The following is a 19,308-nucleotide window of genomic DNA, read 5'->3' as shown; positions in this document are numbered from 1 at the left end:
CTCATCAAAGAGAATGTTGCAGGTCCGTTATTATTACAGCCACTTAGGCTTGAGCTACAGAACTGGCTCACGAATAACTGATCCTGAATTTTCTAGTATTAGAAATCATGCCGTTAAATGCAAGGTTAATATTGATAAAAACATTTTTCCATCCTGGGGAACTACCAAACAATCGGCTTACTGAACGACCCTTGAGTCTTTGTTTATTAAACGTCATGCACTCTTCTAAACTCCAACGTGTCTCTTCTCCTCTGCACTTGGCCTAAGTGTACTCTGGGCATGCGTGAGCTTGTGGTCTCACAACGTCTTTCCCTTTTTGATCAGGTAGACTTAGAAAAAAATCTGCTTGCTTTTTACTTTTTATATATTTTGTATTTTTAAAGAATGTAACTGCTGTTTTTAATTTAGCTTTATTTTGAATTAGAGAATTAATATGTATTTTTCAATTTTACAGACTGATGATGTGTTTAAGTAACACGAAACGTTTCTTTCAATAAATATGCAACTGTTTTGTTGACTGTCGTCTTTGGACTCCTGCTTGTTGTTATATATATATATATATATATATATATATATATATATATATATATATATATATATATGTTATATATATATATATATATATTTATTTATATATATATATATATATATATATATATATATATATATATATATATATATATATATATATATACATTCATATGTGTATATATATATATATATATATATATATATATATATATATATATATATATTATATATATATATACATATATATATATATATATATATATATATATATATATATATATATATATATATATATATATATATATATATATATAGCTTTCTTGAATAGCTTTCTTATCCAAAGAAGTGTTCTATTATTGTGCAGTAATCTGTTAATGGTAGTATCTGGAGAAATTGAAATTAAAATATTACTATTGCTTTTTACAAAAGATTTTTTAAAGTTTTTGCTAAATATTTTGGTTTTTAAAACGTGACGATTACAAAACGCACTGTCGTAAGTTTTCAAGGACAGGACGTACTGTCACTGGTCAGTTTTCATAAAGAGTTTGTTCCAAATGTGTACTTTAATAGAGGAATCTTGCATATAACAATGGTCATAGTTACAGTTCTTAAAACGTGAAGAATTTACTTGGATATTGCTGTGAGTTTAAAGATTTTGTAACTTGAATGCGGAATTTATAATAAAATCTTTCATAAAATTTAAGGTGAAATTTTTGGAGATTACATGACTAATTTTAAAAATGCATTTTAGTACCTGAATGATTTAGTTGATAAAAAATTGGTGGAAAAAAAGTTCCTTAGCACACAAACTTATGCTTAAGTGAAAAGATGGTTTATATTACACAAAGGTTTTATTTTGGTAATGAACTTGTATGCCATAAGCTGCCATTGTTCTGTCTACTTTGTGCCATTTTAATTCTCTGCTCAAATTTATTCCCATGAAATATCCTTGCTGAAAACGGGAAGTTAATAACTTTATTCAAATTAAGTGATGAAAGCCTACATCTGACATTGCACCCATATGAACATCAAAGAATAAACAGTTGCACATTTAAGTCAAAACTTCCGAAAAGTGAGAAATTTTATTATAGGCAGCTGTAGAAAGCAAGTTATTCATTTTACAAAATCCACAGGGATCAACTTCAGCATCAAAAAGTACTACGCCAGTAGCCAATAACAGCAGAAAACGGAAAAGTGAAAGAAAAAGAACAAAATTACTAGACCACTGTACCTCGAATGGACCCAACTCTACGAAGAATTAAAATAATTCAGCACAACGTGAAATCCTGGAAAACAAAGAAATTTGAATTATACAATATATATAGAGAAGAAGACCCTGACATAATATTAATCAATGAGCATGGTATGAAACGAAATGAAACTCTGAAAATGTTTGGATATAATACATATACGCAAAACTTTTGTTGATGAACCCTTTGCAGGAACTGCAATAGCAATCAAGAGTAATATTAGACATAAGATAATAGACGATTTCAAGACGACTTTTAGCAGTCCAAATTCAAACTAACAATAGACCAATAGTGATCGCTACAGCTTACAAGCCGCCAAGAAGACATTATTTCCCACTTCCGGATGTCATGAAGTTAATGAACAGGAGAGAACCAACCTACCTCATTGCGGATCTAAATGCCATACACCAACTATTTGGATATACGCAATCTAATTACATAGGACAAGAAATAGTCATATTAATAAATAAAAAGTATATCATAGTATGCACTTAGGACTCATTTCGATACCTTGTACTTAAATAACAGAAAAGGAAAGCCATATATAATATTGGGAAATAACAAAATTCACCTTAATACTTTGTTACAAGAGGACCAGCAACCTCCTCCGATCATATACCAATGGTAATTACATTCTCAACCAATCCAATAATGTTTCCATCCTTAGAAATACCAAATATAAAAAGAGCAAGTTGGGAAAACTTCAAAAATGAAATAGAAGGAAAAATGAGAAAACAACCAACAATAAATTCAAATGAAATAGAAATAACAAAGAAATAGTAGATGGTGAGCTTGAAGAATGGTACAGAAATATAGAGGAAGCAATAAAAAATCATATACCCATAACTAAATACACCACACTTCCACATCCTGTTAGTAGTGATAAGTTGAAAATTGATACGATGGCACTACAACAACATCCAAAACGCAGTACTTATAACAGGGTGGAACAACATATTAATGAAAAGATATGTGTCATTACAAGAACAGGTAGTACAAGAAAACTCAAGATTTTATCATCAAAATTGGGCAGACCTAATAAAAAACACAGAAATACAGTACAATAACCCAAAACAATTTTGGAACCCTGTTCCAAGACTGATGGGAAGCAAAACTAATACTTGCCATACATAAAGGGAATGAGAAAATATATGATGACAGAGAAGGAAGTACTGCACAAGACCTACTGGAAGGAAATATTCCAGATAACGCAGGAGGATAACCAAAATTTCGACAACCAACATGAGACAATAGTCAATGAATTCATTGAACAACATAGAAACAGAACAAATCCGCATTATGCAGCTGATACTAGCAGACTCAATGAAGACTGTCCATTAACAAGGAAAATAGAGTTATGGGAAATCAAAATAATAATTAAAAATTTTAAACACAAAGACCAGTAAAGAGTGGAATTAACAAGGTCATAATTCAAAATTTACCAGGCATTGCATTCGAAAAATTAAGAGAAATATACAACTGGGCTCCCTCAATGGGATATTTTCCAATTATATTCAAGAATGCGATGATGATTTTGATACCCAAACCAGGAAAAGATACTAGTCAGGTAGAGAATTAGAGACCAATATCATTACTAGAAATACCTGGCAAAATATTTGAAAAAATAATTAACAACAGATTAGTGTTGTTCCTAGAAGGTAATCAGCTACACAATAATAATCAATATGGATTTAGAAAAGGAAGAGGAACCCAGATTGCAATAGCAACAATATATGAGAGTATTGCACTATCACAAAGAAGGTACCTATGTAACCTAGTATGTAGAGATATAACCAAGGCATTTGACAAAGTATGGATACAAGGACTTCAATACAAAATATTACATCTCAACCTTCCAGACATTTTTGAAAAAATACTATGCAACTTCATCAAAGATCGAACAGCAGCAATCAAGTCACAAAACTACATAGGGAATCCATTCCCGTTACTAAGTGGAGTCCCACAAGGATCTGTACTCAGTCCAAAACTATCCATATTATATACATCAGATATGACTTCACCACCAGAGTACTGTACTGATGTCTGTTTGCAGATGATATAACTCAAATAATTATACACCCAGAAAAAACGCACTCGAAGAAGGGATCCAACTTTGAAAAGACAAGTAGCACAAAAACAATGAACCAAATTGAAAGAATAAATCAGTTTGAAAAGAAGTGGAAGATAAAGACAAATAAATCTAAATTCCAACTAGTATCAGTGTCTGCTTACAAACCTGCACAAATAATGTTAGACCAACAACCGATGAATTTTACTAAAAGCACAAGAATACTAGGAATGCAGTTTGGACAAAGAGGAATATCAAGACACGTGAGAGAAAGGCTACGAATAGCAAGAACACAAAATACAAAGCTAAAACGATTTAGGAATATGAACACAAAAGCCTAATCACACCAATAACGGAATATCCACCAATACCCACGTGTTTAGCATCGACTTCCAATATAAGTGCATTACAAAAATTCCAAAATAAGGTACTAAGGTCCGCAGTAAGAAACAATCAAGAAGATGACGATCTGAATATAGAACAAATACACAAAAAATACAAATCAGAACCAATTAATCAAAGATTATACAGACTGGCAACCAACATATTAATCAAAGATTATACAGACTGGCAACCAACATATTAATCAAAGATTATACAGACTGGCAACAAACATATGGAGCAAACTAGATCAATACAACAGTGAATTAACTGAAGAATCCGTAGCAGAAGAGAGAAACCACCCAAACAACACAGACCACAGCTGGTGGAGAAGAGTATCTTCATATATTCATCGTGATGAACCTCAACCATTATGTTATTAAGAAATGCCTTGTGAAAGAGTAATATTTAGAATTTACTATATAGGTATCATGCAAAATCATTATGATAATTAACATCAAGGTTAAAATGAGGAAATTGGAACTTATTTTTTTATTTTATTTTATGTTTTAAATATGATTATACTAATAAGAAGTAAAACTCAAAATATGCAATATGTACAATTCACCATGTTGTTATAATGTAAGATTATTATTGTATTATGTTAATATTAGAAATATTGTACCCTTACCTAAATAAAATTGTGGATTTGACATTACTCTTACTAATATTTCACTTTCTAAACTATTCCCTACCACGGTTAGCTAGCTAACTGCCCTCACTCTTCTTTCACCCATCTTACCTATCAGCTAAGAAAAAAAAACTGTACATGTAGGATAAACCTGGATCATAGTAAGAAATCTGGTGAAAATTCAGTAGATAATTACATAGATACCACATAAGTTCATCACTGACCACACAAAGTTCCACAATGTCTTGTAAAACAAATGTGGCAAAATTTACTATATAGCAGAAACATTATGCCACAGTTTGTTTGCCAGAAACAGGCAACGAAATTATAGGCTACTGTTAAGCACCTGTATGCTACCCAATGCCAAGCAGTGGAAACTTGGTGTTGTGTGATTCAGTGTGTCTTGGAAACAATTTTGAGAAATTAGTAGGCAATGCAAAATACCCATAAATACCCAACTATGCCAATGCCCTATTTTCATATTTTCAGCTGCACAGTAATGCTAGACTTATATGCTATACTTGACATGATTGATTTGACTGATAACTGGTGAAGTAGTTTAGGGGGTTAAAAAGAAGCGACTCTTTGGTCTCCAAGACTGTGGATATACTGTTCAGTAATAAGAGGACAATGGTCTTTGCTCCAGCAACTGTAATTTAGTTTGATTGCAGGCTAACTGGAAGTACAGCACTTTCGTTAATGAACAATTTGGTCACTGTTAATTACATATTCTTGCCTGAGCATTTGCAATGGAGAGTTTCATTGTACTCATGAAGCTGAAGTTCAAACCGTGCTAAGCTGTCAAGTAAGTAAGCAAAGCAAAGTTTCTCTCTGAGTATTTAATATTTTGTGTGGCCTCCATCTGCCTGTACCACAGCCTGCATTCTTGAGGGGTATGATTTCAGCAAATCACAAAAAAGCTGGCACTCAAACTCCATTTCCCTGAGCACTTCGGTCACCTCTCTTTGCAGGTCGTCGAGGCTTGGCATACCATCATAGTTCACTGTGCGTGCTTCAACACGATCCTTTAAGATACTACCAATGTTTTCACACACATTAAGGTCAGGAGAGCTACCTGGAAATTCACTTGACAAGAAGAAATCGATACCACTGTTTCGAACTAGCTCCTGTGTCTGTGTATGTCTGTATAAATACGGACAGGAAATGGACATCTGGGCATTGAAGGAGTGGAACTCTCTTATAATGAAAGGACATTGTCCAGATACATTTTAAAATTGGAGACGAATATCATTTTCATGAAATCTGAAGGAATGTTCTGTGAAAAGAACCTTTGACACAGAATATGCCTAAATAATTGCTTTTGCAATTATTTGGGTCTAATGTGTTCGCTGACCTTAAGAACATTTTATCCTTGTTATCATCGCCTTAATTTCCCTTTGCTTCTTTTTGTTATATATAGATGGCTGAGAGAGAGAGAGAGAGAAAGGGCGGAGTTGCAATAAGCATTTATGATGGAAGTTAAGGTTAGGTCTAATCACGTTCTAAATACGTTCTATATGCGCAGAATCTTGAAATGCAGCTCAAATCCTAGACACTCGGAATCGGGATGTGCTACATCAGCCAATTAAATTACTGGGTCGAGGAAAACTTGCTTACCAAGCCGGAATAAAATTCGGCATTCGGCTTGGGGCACGCTGGCGAAAACAAATCTGTGATTTAGTCCATGAGACTCGAGTGAATGTTTAAAGTTTAGTTTTCTGTAATTGAAAACTGTTGAGATGGCTTTGTCTGTCCGTCCGCCCTCAGATCTTAAAAACTACTGCGGCGAGAGGGCTGCAAATTGGTATGTTGATCATCCACCCTCCAATCATCAAACATACCAAATTGCAGCCCTCAGCCTCAGTAGTTTTTCTTATTTTATTTAAGGTTAAGGTTAGCTATGGATCGTGCTACTAGCACCGCTAGCGGTGCCAGCCACCGACGGATCTTTACTTGACCGCATCTGGGGAGCAACTGAGCCGGCCCGATCGTGGTTGAGAGTATACTGCAGCATATCGATAGTTTCATACAGCATTATACGCTGTACAGAAAACACGATTGCGCCGATTAACTTCGGCTCATTTTTTACTTGGTTTTTATTTTACGATTGGACGAAGGTTCTCGTTGCAACAGTCTTCCAACAACGATTATTCGCTGCATTCAGAATTATTTCATTTTAATGCAACCAGGTTTATTCTTTTACAATAATCATTTTTTCTCTTTCATGATATTGCAATATTAGGCTGCAATATCAAGTGTTTCAATTGAAGGTTTCAATTGCAGGTTAGTCATTTAAATGATCCCATGCATTTATATATATATATATATATATATATATATATATATATATATATATATATATATATATATATATATATATATATATATATATATGTATATGTATATGTTATATATACATATATACATATACACACACACTCCCACACACACACATATATACATACAGAGAGAGAGAGAGAGAGAGAGAGAGAGAGAGAGAGAGAGAGAGAGAGAGAGAGAGAGAGAGAGAGAGAGAATATAACAACTCATTTCATAGTCTAAAAATTTTTTATTACTTACACTAATTTTGGTGCTTAATCCAGCTTCTGATTTAATACGTGTGCATGTTACTATTAACAATATATCGTTCCCAGTCAGAATTCTTGCAAGATCCAAGGTAAAAGATTTCTTATCTAAGCGAACGAGCGCACGAGAGTGATACCTTTTCGGTGTCCTTAGGGGCAACAAACATTATGAATATTCAATGAAGAAGAAAGGACTTATTATTTCCTAATAGTTTTATTGTATATTATTGCCCATGATCTCGCATTCATTTTTCTTTTTATGATGTTGATTCTTGCGCTGTGAATATGGGCAACAAGTAAAAATGCCCACTTTTCATTTTCATCACCCAGGTGAGCAAAAAATGCGGTGTGCACACAATTTTATTACTAAGTTCTCACATTCTGCTCGTGGGCTCAATTGAACAACTTGCCCACCAGAGCTATGTACAGTACTCGTACTGTGCTTAAATAGTCAAGAACAACTTAAACTCATTTTTTATATAAGACAAAATTGAGTTTTTCTATACTGTTTTCCAATTCATGTTCCTACAAATTTCAACTGGAAAGAAAAGCCCTTCAACCCTTAGAGACACCAAGGAGGCCTGGCAGTTGGGGCGCAGTTATCGATGGGGTGGAAGAAAGTGTACGGTCCGGCGTTGCACTTGAAGCAGCAAAGTTTCCCTATGCCCTGGAAAATAACAAGGTTTCATTTTTAACGTTTCCATATTAATTATTCACGAATAACGCGAATGAAAAACCTTACATTAGTACATTCCTATGTTGCTGCTACCTGTGAAGGGGATGAGGTCGTAATCATAATTTTCCTATAATTTTGTTAAAATCTATAACGAAAGTGCTAGCTTTGCAATAATGTCCACCTTGATAAGAGGTTTTATTCTTCTAAAAGACTACGACAGTTATAGAAACCTACATTCATAATATTATCATATTACAAAAGTGTTTTGCGGGAAGGGGAAGAGAAAGTGACACCCGAATAACGTTTTGTCTCTGTACCTCTCACCAAAAAGCCAATCTATTTCGTGCACAAGCTCAGAAGTGCAATCGCAAATGCTCTTTTACATGAAGTTACGCAAACACCAAACACGATAACGGGTACTGCAATTTTGTAACCAATACACTAAAATCACTGGCTACTTGGAACTAAGGTCGGAGACAAAATGCTGTTGCTCAAAGATGCCAGAAAACGTCTCTCGTGACACCTCCACAAGAGATCTTGATAATTTATTTGATCTCTCTTATTTAATCTCTTCGCTTACGTGAATGTTCCCCCTTGCTTGCTCTTCATTTAAACGATTTAAAATCACAACTAGCCAAGAAACGCGTCTTACCATGTATCCTTCGTTCCCACAGTTGCTCACTTTATAGAAGACGTCAACATCCGGGTCATCAGTGGGCAGGATTTCCCTGTCGAAGAGTTTGCACATGTTCCGAGCAGTGCTACCAGCCATCGGGTTCACGTCTGGACCAAAGATATTTCTGACGTGCTTTCAGGGAGAAGAGAAAAATGTTTATGAACTCGTGCACCTTTTTGCAAACATGGTAACATCGTTACTGCATTCATTTGAATACCATAATTAACTTCAGTTTTATGGGGTGAGTGTTCACAAAAACATTCGCATTGTAAATAATTCAATAACTGCCATTTCAATTTCACAGCAAATGACAAATGTTAGTCGAAGTACGAAATCAATAAATGGTCATACAGGTTTTCAGAAATGAACGAGGGAACAAAATCTTTTAAAGGACAAAATTAAATGTGGTGTAAACCTGGCAACGCTGCTTTATGAGAAGGATCGAAAGTGAGCATCTATCTGGTACTCCATAGGACAGAACTCCTTTTTAAAATGCACTGGTAAATGAAAACAGAAAATAATCGCGGCTGTCTCTCACCTCGAGCAGTCTACCCGGGCAGTCCTTCTTGGCCTTGGAGCAAATGCCGAGGAAGGAAGAAATCTCGAAGTCTGGGATGTCTTTTTCCACAAAACCACTGTTGGTTTTCAGACGCAGACTCGTGAAGCAGCTAAATAGAAATGAAAGAAGATAATCAGGTAAAGAACAAAAAAGTAAAAATTGCGCCAAAGTCTCTTAAACGCAATCTAGTTTTTTGTACAGCGTATAATGCTGCATGAGCCGCGGCCCATGAAACTTTCAGACACGCCCGGTGGTGGCCTGTCCTATAGCGTTGCCAGACGCACGATCACGGCTAACTTTAACCTTAAACAAAATAAAGAACTACTGAGGCTAGAGGGTTGCATTTGGTATGTTTGATGATTGGAGGGTGGATGATCAACATACCAATTTGCAGCCCTCTAGCCTCAGAAGTTTTTAGATCTGAGGTCGGACAGGAAAAGTGCGGACAGAAAAAAGTGCGGACAGAGAAAGTGCGGACGGACAGACAAAGCCATCTCAATAGTTTTCTTTTACAGAAAACTAAAAAGGTGATTTTTTCTCTACAGTGCTCTCCAGATTCATGGAATTCTGATGATCTCTTAATAAGTGTATTCTAAATACAGTATATTCTAACTGAGGCCACGGGGCAGTCGTGCAAAAGACCAGGCAGTGCTAACTCTATGATCAGATACACCAAACATTCTCATCTTCGAAGGAATTGATTATAAATTTACGAGACTGAGGCTGAGTTCCTTTACTTGCTATTTGATTCCACTGATTCATCATATCTGTTAACCAGCATGAAAATGAACTAATGCGGCTCTTCAAGCAGCACAATCAGTTTTACAGAGAACTGGTGTAAGTTTTCTTAATTCAACCCGTTCGTGTTGAGGAATCATTGACAGATGAGGAATGCAAACTTACGTCCGTTTGGCCGTAGACATATGAGACAGTAACGACACGGCTATGAGTAGACAGGTAGACAGGTGACTTAACATTGTGACCTGGTAATAACAAATAGCAATTACTTGTGTTAGGTAGTCAGGACATGGAACGAAGTTTTTTTATACATTTATCAATGAAACCAAGATTTTGTCCAATAATTTTCTTTCTGGTTACCTTATTTCTTGCTTAAGTTTATGGCATGGCTGCTAAGAAACCATTGAGTTAGATATTAGGTTCCATTGGTATAAAGCATAGCACTACTGGCAGGAGCGTGTGAATTTATGTTGTCATATGTTTCATTTAAATAGGAATGTTCGTGTGTATAATTTCTGTTTTGAGGAAGTTAATGGCAAAATATGGCTAACTTTAGCTGGAAAGTATTTATATGTAAACTGATGATTTTCAAATATAGTGACAACTAAGTCAAATTAGAATATGTACTTTTTTTAGAAGGTATATGCATGAAAAATTATTCTATATCATTACCACAAAAGTTACTTACAACAACAAGTTTGACGGAAAGGTTCGCGAGAGAGGTGTGCTACGGCAGATACAATATTATCACCTTATGAAATTTGCACGATTGATGAAGGCAAGTATCTCCTCTTATATATATACACTTGCCACCTCAATATCGCTCAAGATAAGCGACCAATAAAGAGCAAGCATTTCTTGACGTCACACAGCCATTCAAAATTCGCTCAGTGTTAATGAACAATAAGGGGAGTCACCTGTATTTGTAAATTAATGGTTGCTAATAATTTACATAACACCGAGAACTCATTCGCAATTATGCCTCATACATATCGGACAAAGTAAAATAAAACGTTTACACTCTGCCGTTTTCCTACTTTCACAATAGCCATTGTGGATTAACAATAGAAGGAAATATTAGCGCGAATTTTAGGAAAAGTGGCTCCCTTTTCTTTCTTGATTACCCACGGGAAATTTCATCTACAGGTTCTTTATCTTGTTATTTTTCTTCTGATTTATTAAGTTATTGATGAAAAGCACTCGTGTGTAAAGGAAGAAAGGGTTAAAACAGTCGAAGTGTAAGAAAGGAAAATACAGAATAACAAAAGTACATCACGGAAAGATCAAGAAAACTAATACCAAGTGAAAGTCTAGACGATTTTACTAACTGTTGCCAAATATCCAAATAAAAAGATACTTGAAGGTGCCAATGTGCCTGTCTGCTTTGACAATAAAAAAGTTCCTTAAAAAGAAAAGGAAGGAAATAATGGTCACATCGCTTCTAACAGAAAAATTTTATATACCGGGTGTTTCGAAATTAGAGCCCCCCCCCCTCTTCCACAGAACAAATGTTTCATTATATTTTTCTTCATTACCCTTTCATACACTTTCATAATATGTGATGTTAGACTCACAGGCCTATAATTACTGGCCTCTAGTCTTGATCCACTTTTGAAAATAGGGGTGATATATGTTAATTTATGTTCATCATAAATCTTGCCTGTATCTACACTTTGTCTTAATAATACCGGGTGTTTCTGAAATTAGAGCCCCCTCTCCACAGAACAAATAGAAAGTTATGAAGTTTTCTGCTATAGGTTATCTCCGGCACATTATTTTAAGTTTCTATTAAGCTATTTTTCATTTTGCATTTCTTGTATTTTCAGACTGAGTGACGGAGTTAGATACAGCCATGGCTAACGACTCTGAGGAAATCAGATGGATTGACTGAATCCTGGTCTATAACCTTCAGAGAGGCCAGGGATGCTGGCGCATCCTTCATTTCACGTTCCTGGATAGCTAAATACATTAAAAGAGATGAATCCTTTGTTAAAAGAAACTGGAACAAAATCCATATGACTGTCATCATAAAAAGAGTGAGAAGTTTGAAGGCCTGAAGTCCTTCAGGAGTCAAAAGACATCATAGCTGAGGCAGTGGGTAGACCAAGAAAGTCTTTATGTAAATTGGCACTTGAACTAGAAACAAAAAAAGGGAAAGAAGAGAAATTATAGTGCTGTATATCGTGAGTTGAAAAATCTGATATGAAGCCATTTCATGTTATCAGCAAGCCCAACATCACTCAGCAACAGAGAGAAGACCGTGCATGGTTTTGTGGTTCATCTCTTAAAGAATAGGATGAAGCTGACTTTCTCCATGTTGCTGCATCAGATGAATTCTTCATTTATACAGTCAGGAAGCCAAATCATAAAAATGACATCATTTGGGGTGCAAAGTTGGATGATATCAGCAATGACGTGCACTGTCGCCAAGTTGTGAAATTTCCTGAATGTTTGGGAATTTTTTTCTGTTTCACAGCCAAACGGTTAATGTGGATCATCAAAGAAAAAGGACAGTCATAGAATGGCGAATACTTCAGAGATACTGTGCTTACTGGTGAAGTATTTCCTTTCCTCAAAGATCCTGAAAATGTGTTATCTGTTGAAGAAGTCACATTTTTACATGATAAGGCACCATGTTTCAAGGCTCTTCAGACACAGGAGCTGGTTCGAAACAGTGGTATCGATTGCTTCTCGTCAAGTGAATTTCCAGGTAGCTCTCCTGACCGTAATGTGTGAAAAAACATTGGTAGTATCTTAAAGGATCGTGTTGAAGCACGCACAGTGAACTATGATGGTATGCCAAGCCTCGACGACCTGCAAAGAGAGGTGACCGAAGTGCTCAGGGAAATGGAGTTTGAGTGTCAGCTTTTTTGTGATATGCTGAAATCATACCCTCAAGAATGCAGGCTGTGGTACAGGCAGATGGAGGCCACACAAAATATTAAATACCAGAGAGAAACTTAAATAAATACCTGTTCTGAATTACTTTTGTTTTTGTCCATATCAATTTTAGTTTATGTTGTAGAGGGGGGGCTCTAATTTCGAAACACCCTGTACATACCCTGTAAGGTCATGTATAACCAAGACATCAATAGCTAGAGACTGAACGGTAGTTGTGCTTTAAGCAAGTAAATTTGTAGCATAACTAAGTACTGAAGATTGTCTCAAGTATCTGCTTTTTTATTGAGCTCAAATTCTTTAATCTCTATGTCAGTTAGTGTTCAACCATCAAGATGAATGTAGCTTTTGTACTTTTAGTCTGTTATACCCTTTCTTTCCGTAATGAAGTTGCAAGGCAAGTAGATAACTGAAGCTGCTGTAATTGTTATTTGGTCTTTGCTTACTTACTTTGACAGCTTAGCACGGTTTGAACTTCAGCTTCATGAGTACAATGAAGCTCTGCATTGCAAATGCTCAGGCAAGAATATGTAATTAACAGTGACCAAATTGTTCATTAACGAAAGTGCTGTACTTCCAGTAAACCTGCAGTCAAACTAAATTGCAGTTGCTGGAGCAAAGACCATTGTCCTCTTATTACTGAACAGCATATCCACAGTCTTGGAGACCAAAGAGTCGCTTCTTTTTAACCCCCTAAACTACTTCACCAGTTATCAGTCAAATCAATCATGCCAAGTAATAGCATTACTGTGCAGCTGAAAATATGAAAATAGGGCATTGGCATAGTTGGGTATTTATGGGTATTTTGCATTGCCTACTAATTTCTCAAAATTGTTTCCAAGACACACTGAATCACACAACACCAAGTTTCCACTGCTTGGCATTGGGTAGCATACATTTGCTTAACAGTAGCCTATAATTTCGTTGCGTGTTTCTGGCAAACAAACTGTGGCATAATGTTTCTGCTATATAGTAAATTTTGCCACATTTGTTTTACAAGACATTGTGGAACTTTGTGTGGTCAGTGATGAACTTAAGTGGCATCTATGTAATTATCTACTGAATTTTCACAAGATCTCTTACTATGATCCAGGTTTATCGTACATGTACAGTTCATAGGCACTTGAATGATTTTAACTTGCTTTCTACAGCTGCCTACAACAAAATTTCTCACTTTTCGGAAGTTTTGACTTAAATGTGCAACTGATTATTCTTTGATGTTCATATGGGTGCAATGACAGATTTAGGCTTTCATCACTTAATTTGAATAAAATGATTAACCTCCCCGTTTTCAGCAAGGATATTTCATGGGAATAAATTTGAGCCGAGAATTAAAATGGCACAAAATAAACGGAACAATGGCAGCTTATGGCATACAAGTTCATTACCAAAATAAAAACCTTTGTGTAATATAAACCATCTTTTCACTTGAGCATAACTTTGTGTGCTAAGGAACTTTTTTTCCATCAATTTTTTATCAACTAAATTATTCAGGCACTAAAATGCATTTTTAAAATTAGTAATGTAATCTCAAAAAATTTCACCTTAAATTTTATGAAAGATGAAAGATTTTATTATAAATTCTCATTCAAGTTACAAAATCTTTAAACTCACAGCAATATCCAAGTAAATTCTTCACGTTTTAAGAACTGTAACTATGAAGATTGTTACATACAAGATTCCTCTATTAAAGTACACATTCGGAACAAATTCTTTATGAAAATTGACCAGTGACAGTACGTCCTGTCCTTGAAAACTTACGATAATGCGTTTTGTAATCGTCACGTTTTAAGAACCAAAATATTTAGCAAAAACTTTGAAAAAATCTTTTGACAAAGCAACAGCAACATTTTAATTTCAATTTCTCCAGATACTACCATTAACAGACTACTGCACAATAATAGAACACTTCTTTGGATACAAGGCTATTCAAGAGAAAGCTATATATATATATATATATATATATATATATATATATATAATATATATATATATATATATATATATATATATATATATATATATATATATATATATATGTGTGGAGTGTGTGTGTGTGTGTGTGTTTTTTTCTATTTTTTGCAAATTATCATCATTATTCAGAAGATATCACCTGTTTATATGAAACAAGCCTAGAGGGCCCATTGACTTGAACATAAGCTTCCAACGCATAAGGATTAAAGGGGTTACAGCTAGGGACCGAAGGGATACTTCAAATAACCTTAAGTATGCCTACAGTGCACCGCATGAGGTTCACCGACGGCACTACGGCCCTAATGGATGCCAGTTGGATTACCAGTTTCTTGAAACAAGCAATGATTTTGCTTGGTTTCCACCCTGCATTTCCAGATACTGTTTAAATCATCAAAATCAGAACTAAAGCAAAATTTTGTGCTAATCTAGTTCTCTTCCAATTCTCGGGAGCCAAGTTTCAAGCGTAATGTAAAAAGGATTTATCTGGTCCATGGATATAGGAAATTTGACATTTAGTTCATAGAACCGCTGCATTTATAGGAAAATTATCACTGCCAAGTTTACTATAAAGTAAAGTTTGACTTCGAATAAAAAAACGACCAATTGCAGCCTTAATCATATAGAACCTCTAATTAGATATCTAATTTTTTCAACTATTTTATACATTAATAAATCATGGGGACATCTACTTATAAAAATTTACAAAACTTTCCTGAATTTTAAAGCAATAGGGAATGTAATCGGGTATTACAATTAAATCATTGCTCATCAATTTCAAAAAGCAGTTTATCCTACAAAGAAAATATACTCCTCCCACCTCTCCAAAGTTGCAAATCATGGAGTTAATCCTTAACGAACAAAACTTTCGTTCAATGAAGCTCAAGCTCCGTCTCTTAACAATAGAGTCCTTAGCTGCCTAACACCATCTGACAAACTGTTACGCTGAGGTAACCAAAAGATTTAGTATATTTGGAAGAATCTGAATCACATAAATTTTTCATCGTTTGCAAGGAAAAACTAGTTGTATTTCTCATCAATAGCAGCGGCTGAACAAAATCAAAACTGTTAAAGGGCTGTAAATTTCCTTGTAACTTCACTTCAAAGTCTGGATATAGAAAATTATCCTAAGGCTAACAAGAAGGATTTGATTGGCTTACTTTATATAGTATTTTATTACAGTAACGGATAATACGATTATATTTTAATTCCTTGCCTTACTTAGTATGTTTGTGTGACTGACTTCCGCTGAGAGTAAATGAATAATCATACGGCTTACTCCAACTCAATTGTCAATTCCACATTATCATAACACAAAATAAAAAAGAATGAACTTTTTTTTAAATACTTGATATTATCTGTCGTCCCAATAATAGCTGTGAGAGCTTTGGATGCGTATTTGAAGGCTCTAAAACTAGCATTCGAAGGGTATCTTGGATCAGATAACTTAACACCATCTGCAGATCGTTTTGCGTTGGCATCATTCTTATCTTGTTCAGCACTCTTACGTACGTTGGAGGCCCAGTCTTGGTGGCCTGATGAGTCTCAACAACACCTTAAACGTTATTCTAACTATGATAGGCATCCACTGCAACTCAAATATCATAGGAACAATCTTGTCCCGAGGTGTGAAATGCTCAGTAAAGTTGCCGCTCTATTTAGTATATTTTGCAGCTTTCCATGTGTGTCTTGAGTCGATTATGACCGACAGAGTTGCAGTTATCCACTCTGTTAATAGTACAATTGATCACAAGTTTCTTTAAAAAAAAAAAAACACCCCATAATCTTCATAAATAGTGGGCCATTGTTGAACTTTAAAACAATTTCGATGCGTGTTAGAGAAAGACCGAAAGATATACTGATAAATCAGAATACACAAATTCGCTTGGTTCTAAATTAAAAGTCAGTGACAAAAAGAAACCTAAACTTACGTGCGTTTTGCAGAAGCCATATGCAGCACCAGTGTCACTACTACGAGCACAAATGCTGACCGGCGAAGCATGTTGATCTGCGTAAAAAAAAAAGTAATATATTCACACACAAAAACACACGCACAAACATATTATATATATATATATATATATATATATATATATATATATATATATATATATGTATATATATATATATATATATATATATATATATATATATATATATATTATATATACACAGTTGATACCTATATATATATATATATATATATATATATATATATATATATATATCTATATAGTAATGAATGCAGATACCTGGTTTGAAGTTAAAATTACTGTGTCAACTTTGGTAACTTCAAAGTTATTGATGAAAAACTCTGTCAGTATATACTTTAGTTCTGTATTACTTACAGCTGTCACTACCTGATGAAGAAGTCGGCGACCAGTTGCGCTACGTCGATCGAACTGCGAAGAACATGAACCGATGGCCACTTTTATATCGGTGGGAGTCGTCAGCTCCGCTAAAATCAAATCATCTTGAGACTGAAGGACAAGACGATATTGCGCAGTGGCGATTAGGGGAATTCCTGAGGTATATTCTGGGAAGATGCTGAATTCGTCATCTTGTTGTCCTTGTAGGAATGCGCTAGTTTATTTGCTTGAAGGCTCTGAATAGACAAGGAACTTTAGAGAATATTTTAGTTCGCCTCTTTCTCTTTTTCTGACTGGCTATCCTTCTGTCTATCTGTCAATCTATCAATCTCGTATTCTACTTATTTCTCGACAGAAATGAGAACATTAAATAGGTCCAAAATATTATGCTGTGAAGTAAAAAATATATAGTGGCTATCGTTTATTTTATGGCAAAACGTTTTATCATAGATTGCCCTTGTAGATCCAACAAATTATCACTGGGGAACAATTTAAAAACAATTTTTTTTGAGTTGGATTTTTCCCATTTATTTAGACTAAAATTGGCATGCTGATTCCAAATCTGTAGTTAGTTTTTTTCTAGCACGTCAAGTTTTTTCTAAACAGCTTACCTACCGGATAAGCAAAATTCCGCTGGTTAGCTGTAGTGAAACTTGCCAGCTGATAACGATTTGACTCATCTAGAGCTATGTGGCAACATGTTTGTGCAGTCACAATTGAGACCTAATTTTTTTATTTTATTTTATGTTTTAAATATGATTATACTAATAAGAAATAAAATTCAAAATATGCAATATGTACATTTACCCATGTTGTTATAATGTAAAATTATTATTGTATTATGTTAATATTAGAAAAATTGTACCCATACCAAAATAAAATTGTGGATAAACCACACTGACATTACTCTTACTAATATTTCACTTTCTAAACTATTCCCTACCATGGTTAGCTAGTAACTGCCCTCACTCTTCTTTCACCCATCTTACCTATCAGCTAAAAAAAAAAAAAAAAAAAAAAATTGAGACCGTGCGGTGAGAGGTGTGTGTAGCTCCCAATAGGTCAGTACTATCAATATCTGCAAACAGAAAGCTAGGATAGAAGGAATTAGGAGGATTTGTTATGGCTTTTCTGTTAACCTTGTAACAACATACCATTGTAATTTCTATTTCATTTAATGCTTTTTTTTTTGGTTTTAAGGTTGTAACTATTCCAGCCTAGTGTTTTATTTACATAGGTATATATTTCTTATGTTTCAGATCATGTCTGCTCCTGCTACGTCTCATTGTAAATTAAACAACCCTGACTCTTTCTGCTAATATATGTGGTAGTTTCACCATTCCAAGTCAGAGGGCAAACATCAGCGTATTTGTCAAACAAGCATATTTCGCATATTTTAAAGTGAAACTCGGTGATGAAGAAAAGCCATTTTTGCTCACAAAGTGTGCAAGCAGTGTGTCGAGAGTTTACGGATGTGGACCAAAGAACACGTGAAAAGATGCCATCTGGTATCCCCATGGTTTGGCGAGAGCAAAAGATCATTCCACAGACTGTTACTTTTGTTCAGTGAAAACATCAGGATTTAACAAGAAAAATAAAAGTAAAATAGAATATCCTAATATACCGTCAGCTATAAGACCAATGCCTCTTTCAGCTGAAATTGTTTTTTCGAACAACTACCTTCTCTAGAAGATCTGAGTGATGTTGAAGAACGCAGTGACAGCAATGATGCGGGTTTTGACATTCACGAGGATCCAGTTCGTAGGGGATTTGATCAGCACGAGTTGAATGATTTAGCACGTGATTTGGGCCTATCAAAAAAAGCTTCAGAAATACTATCATTAAGACTGAACGAGAAAAACCTACTTGAACAAGGGGTGAAGGTATCATACTTTCGAACCAGAGAAAGTACATTTCTGCAGTACTTTCGAAGTGACAGCGGTTTTGTGTTTTGCCATAACATTCCTGTTTTACT

At 34.8% G+C, this 19,308-nt stretch overlaps 2 protein-coding genes across 2 annotated transcripts in view; both read right to left on the bottom strand.

The window, feature by feature from the left end:
- Positions 1 to 10,858, bottom strand: part of LOC136840958 (uncharacterized) — a 43,348-nt gene extending 32,490 nt beyond the window's left edge. The window contains exon 1 of the mRNA XM_067107943.1: positions 10,784 to 10,858. The gene's annotated coding sequence lies outside the window, so the exon portion shown is untranslated. The remainder of the gene's footprint in view (positions 1 to 10,783) is intronic.
- Positions 7,794 to 18,317, bottom strand: LOC136841178 (uncharacterized). Its single transcript, XM_067108218.1, has 6 exons — positions 18,303 to 18,317; positions 17,313 to 17,444; positions 16,896 to 16,972; positions 9,337 to 9,466; positions 8,775 to 8,930; positions 7,794 to 8,113 (listed from the first exon to the last, which is right to left on the bottom strand). The coding sequence occupies exons 1-6, from the start codon at positions 18,315 to 18,317 to the stop codon at positions 8,009 to 8,011; spliced, it is 615 nt and encodes a 204-aa protein (XP_066964319.1). The 3' UTR covers positions 7,794 to 8,008.
- Between the last annotated feature and the right edge of the window lie 991 nt (positions 18,318 to 19,308).

The sequence above is a fragment of the Macrobrachium rosenbergii genome, chromosome 8 (assembly GCF_040412425.1).
Source record: "Macrobrachium rosenbergii isolate ZJJX-2024 chromosome 8, ASM4041242v1, whole genome shotgun sequence".
Classification (NCBI taxonomy): domain Eukaryota; kingdom Metazoa; phylum Arthropoda; class Malacostraca; order Decapoda; family Palaemonidae; genus Macrobrachium; species Macrobrachium rosenbergii.
This window is presented reverse-complemented; position numbering and strand designations above follow the sequence as displayed.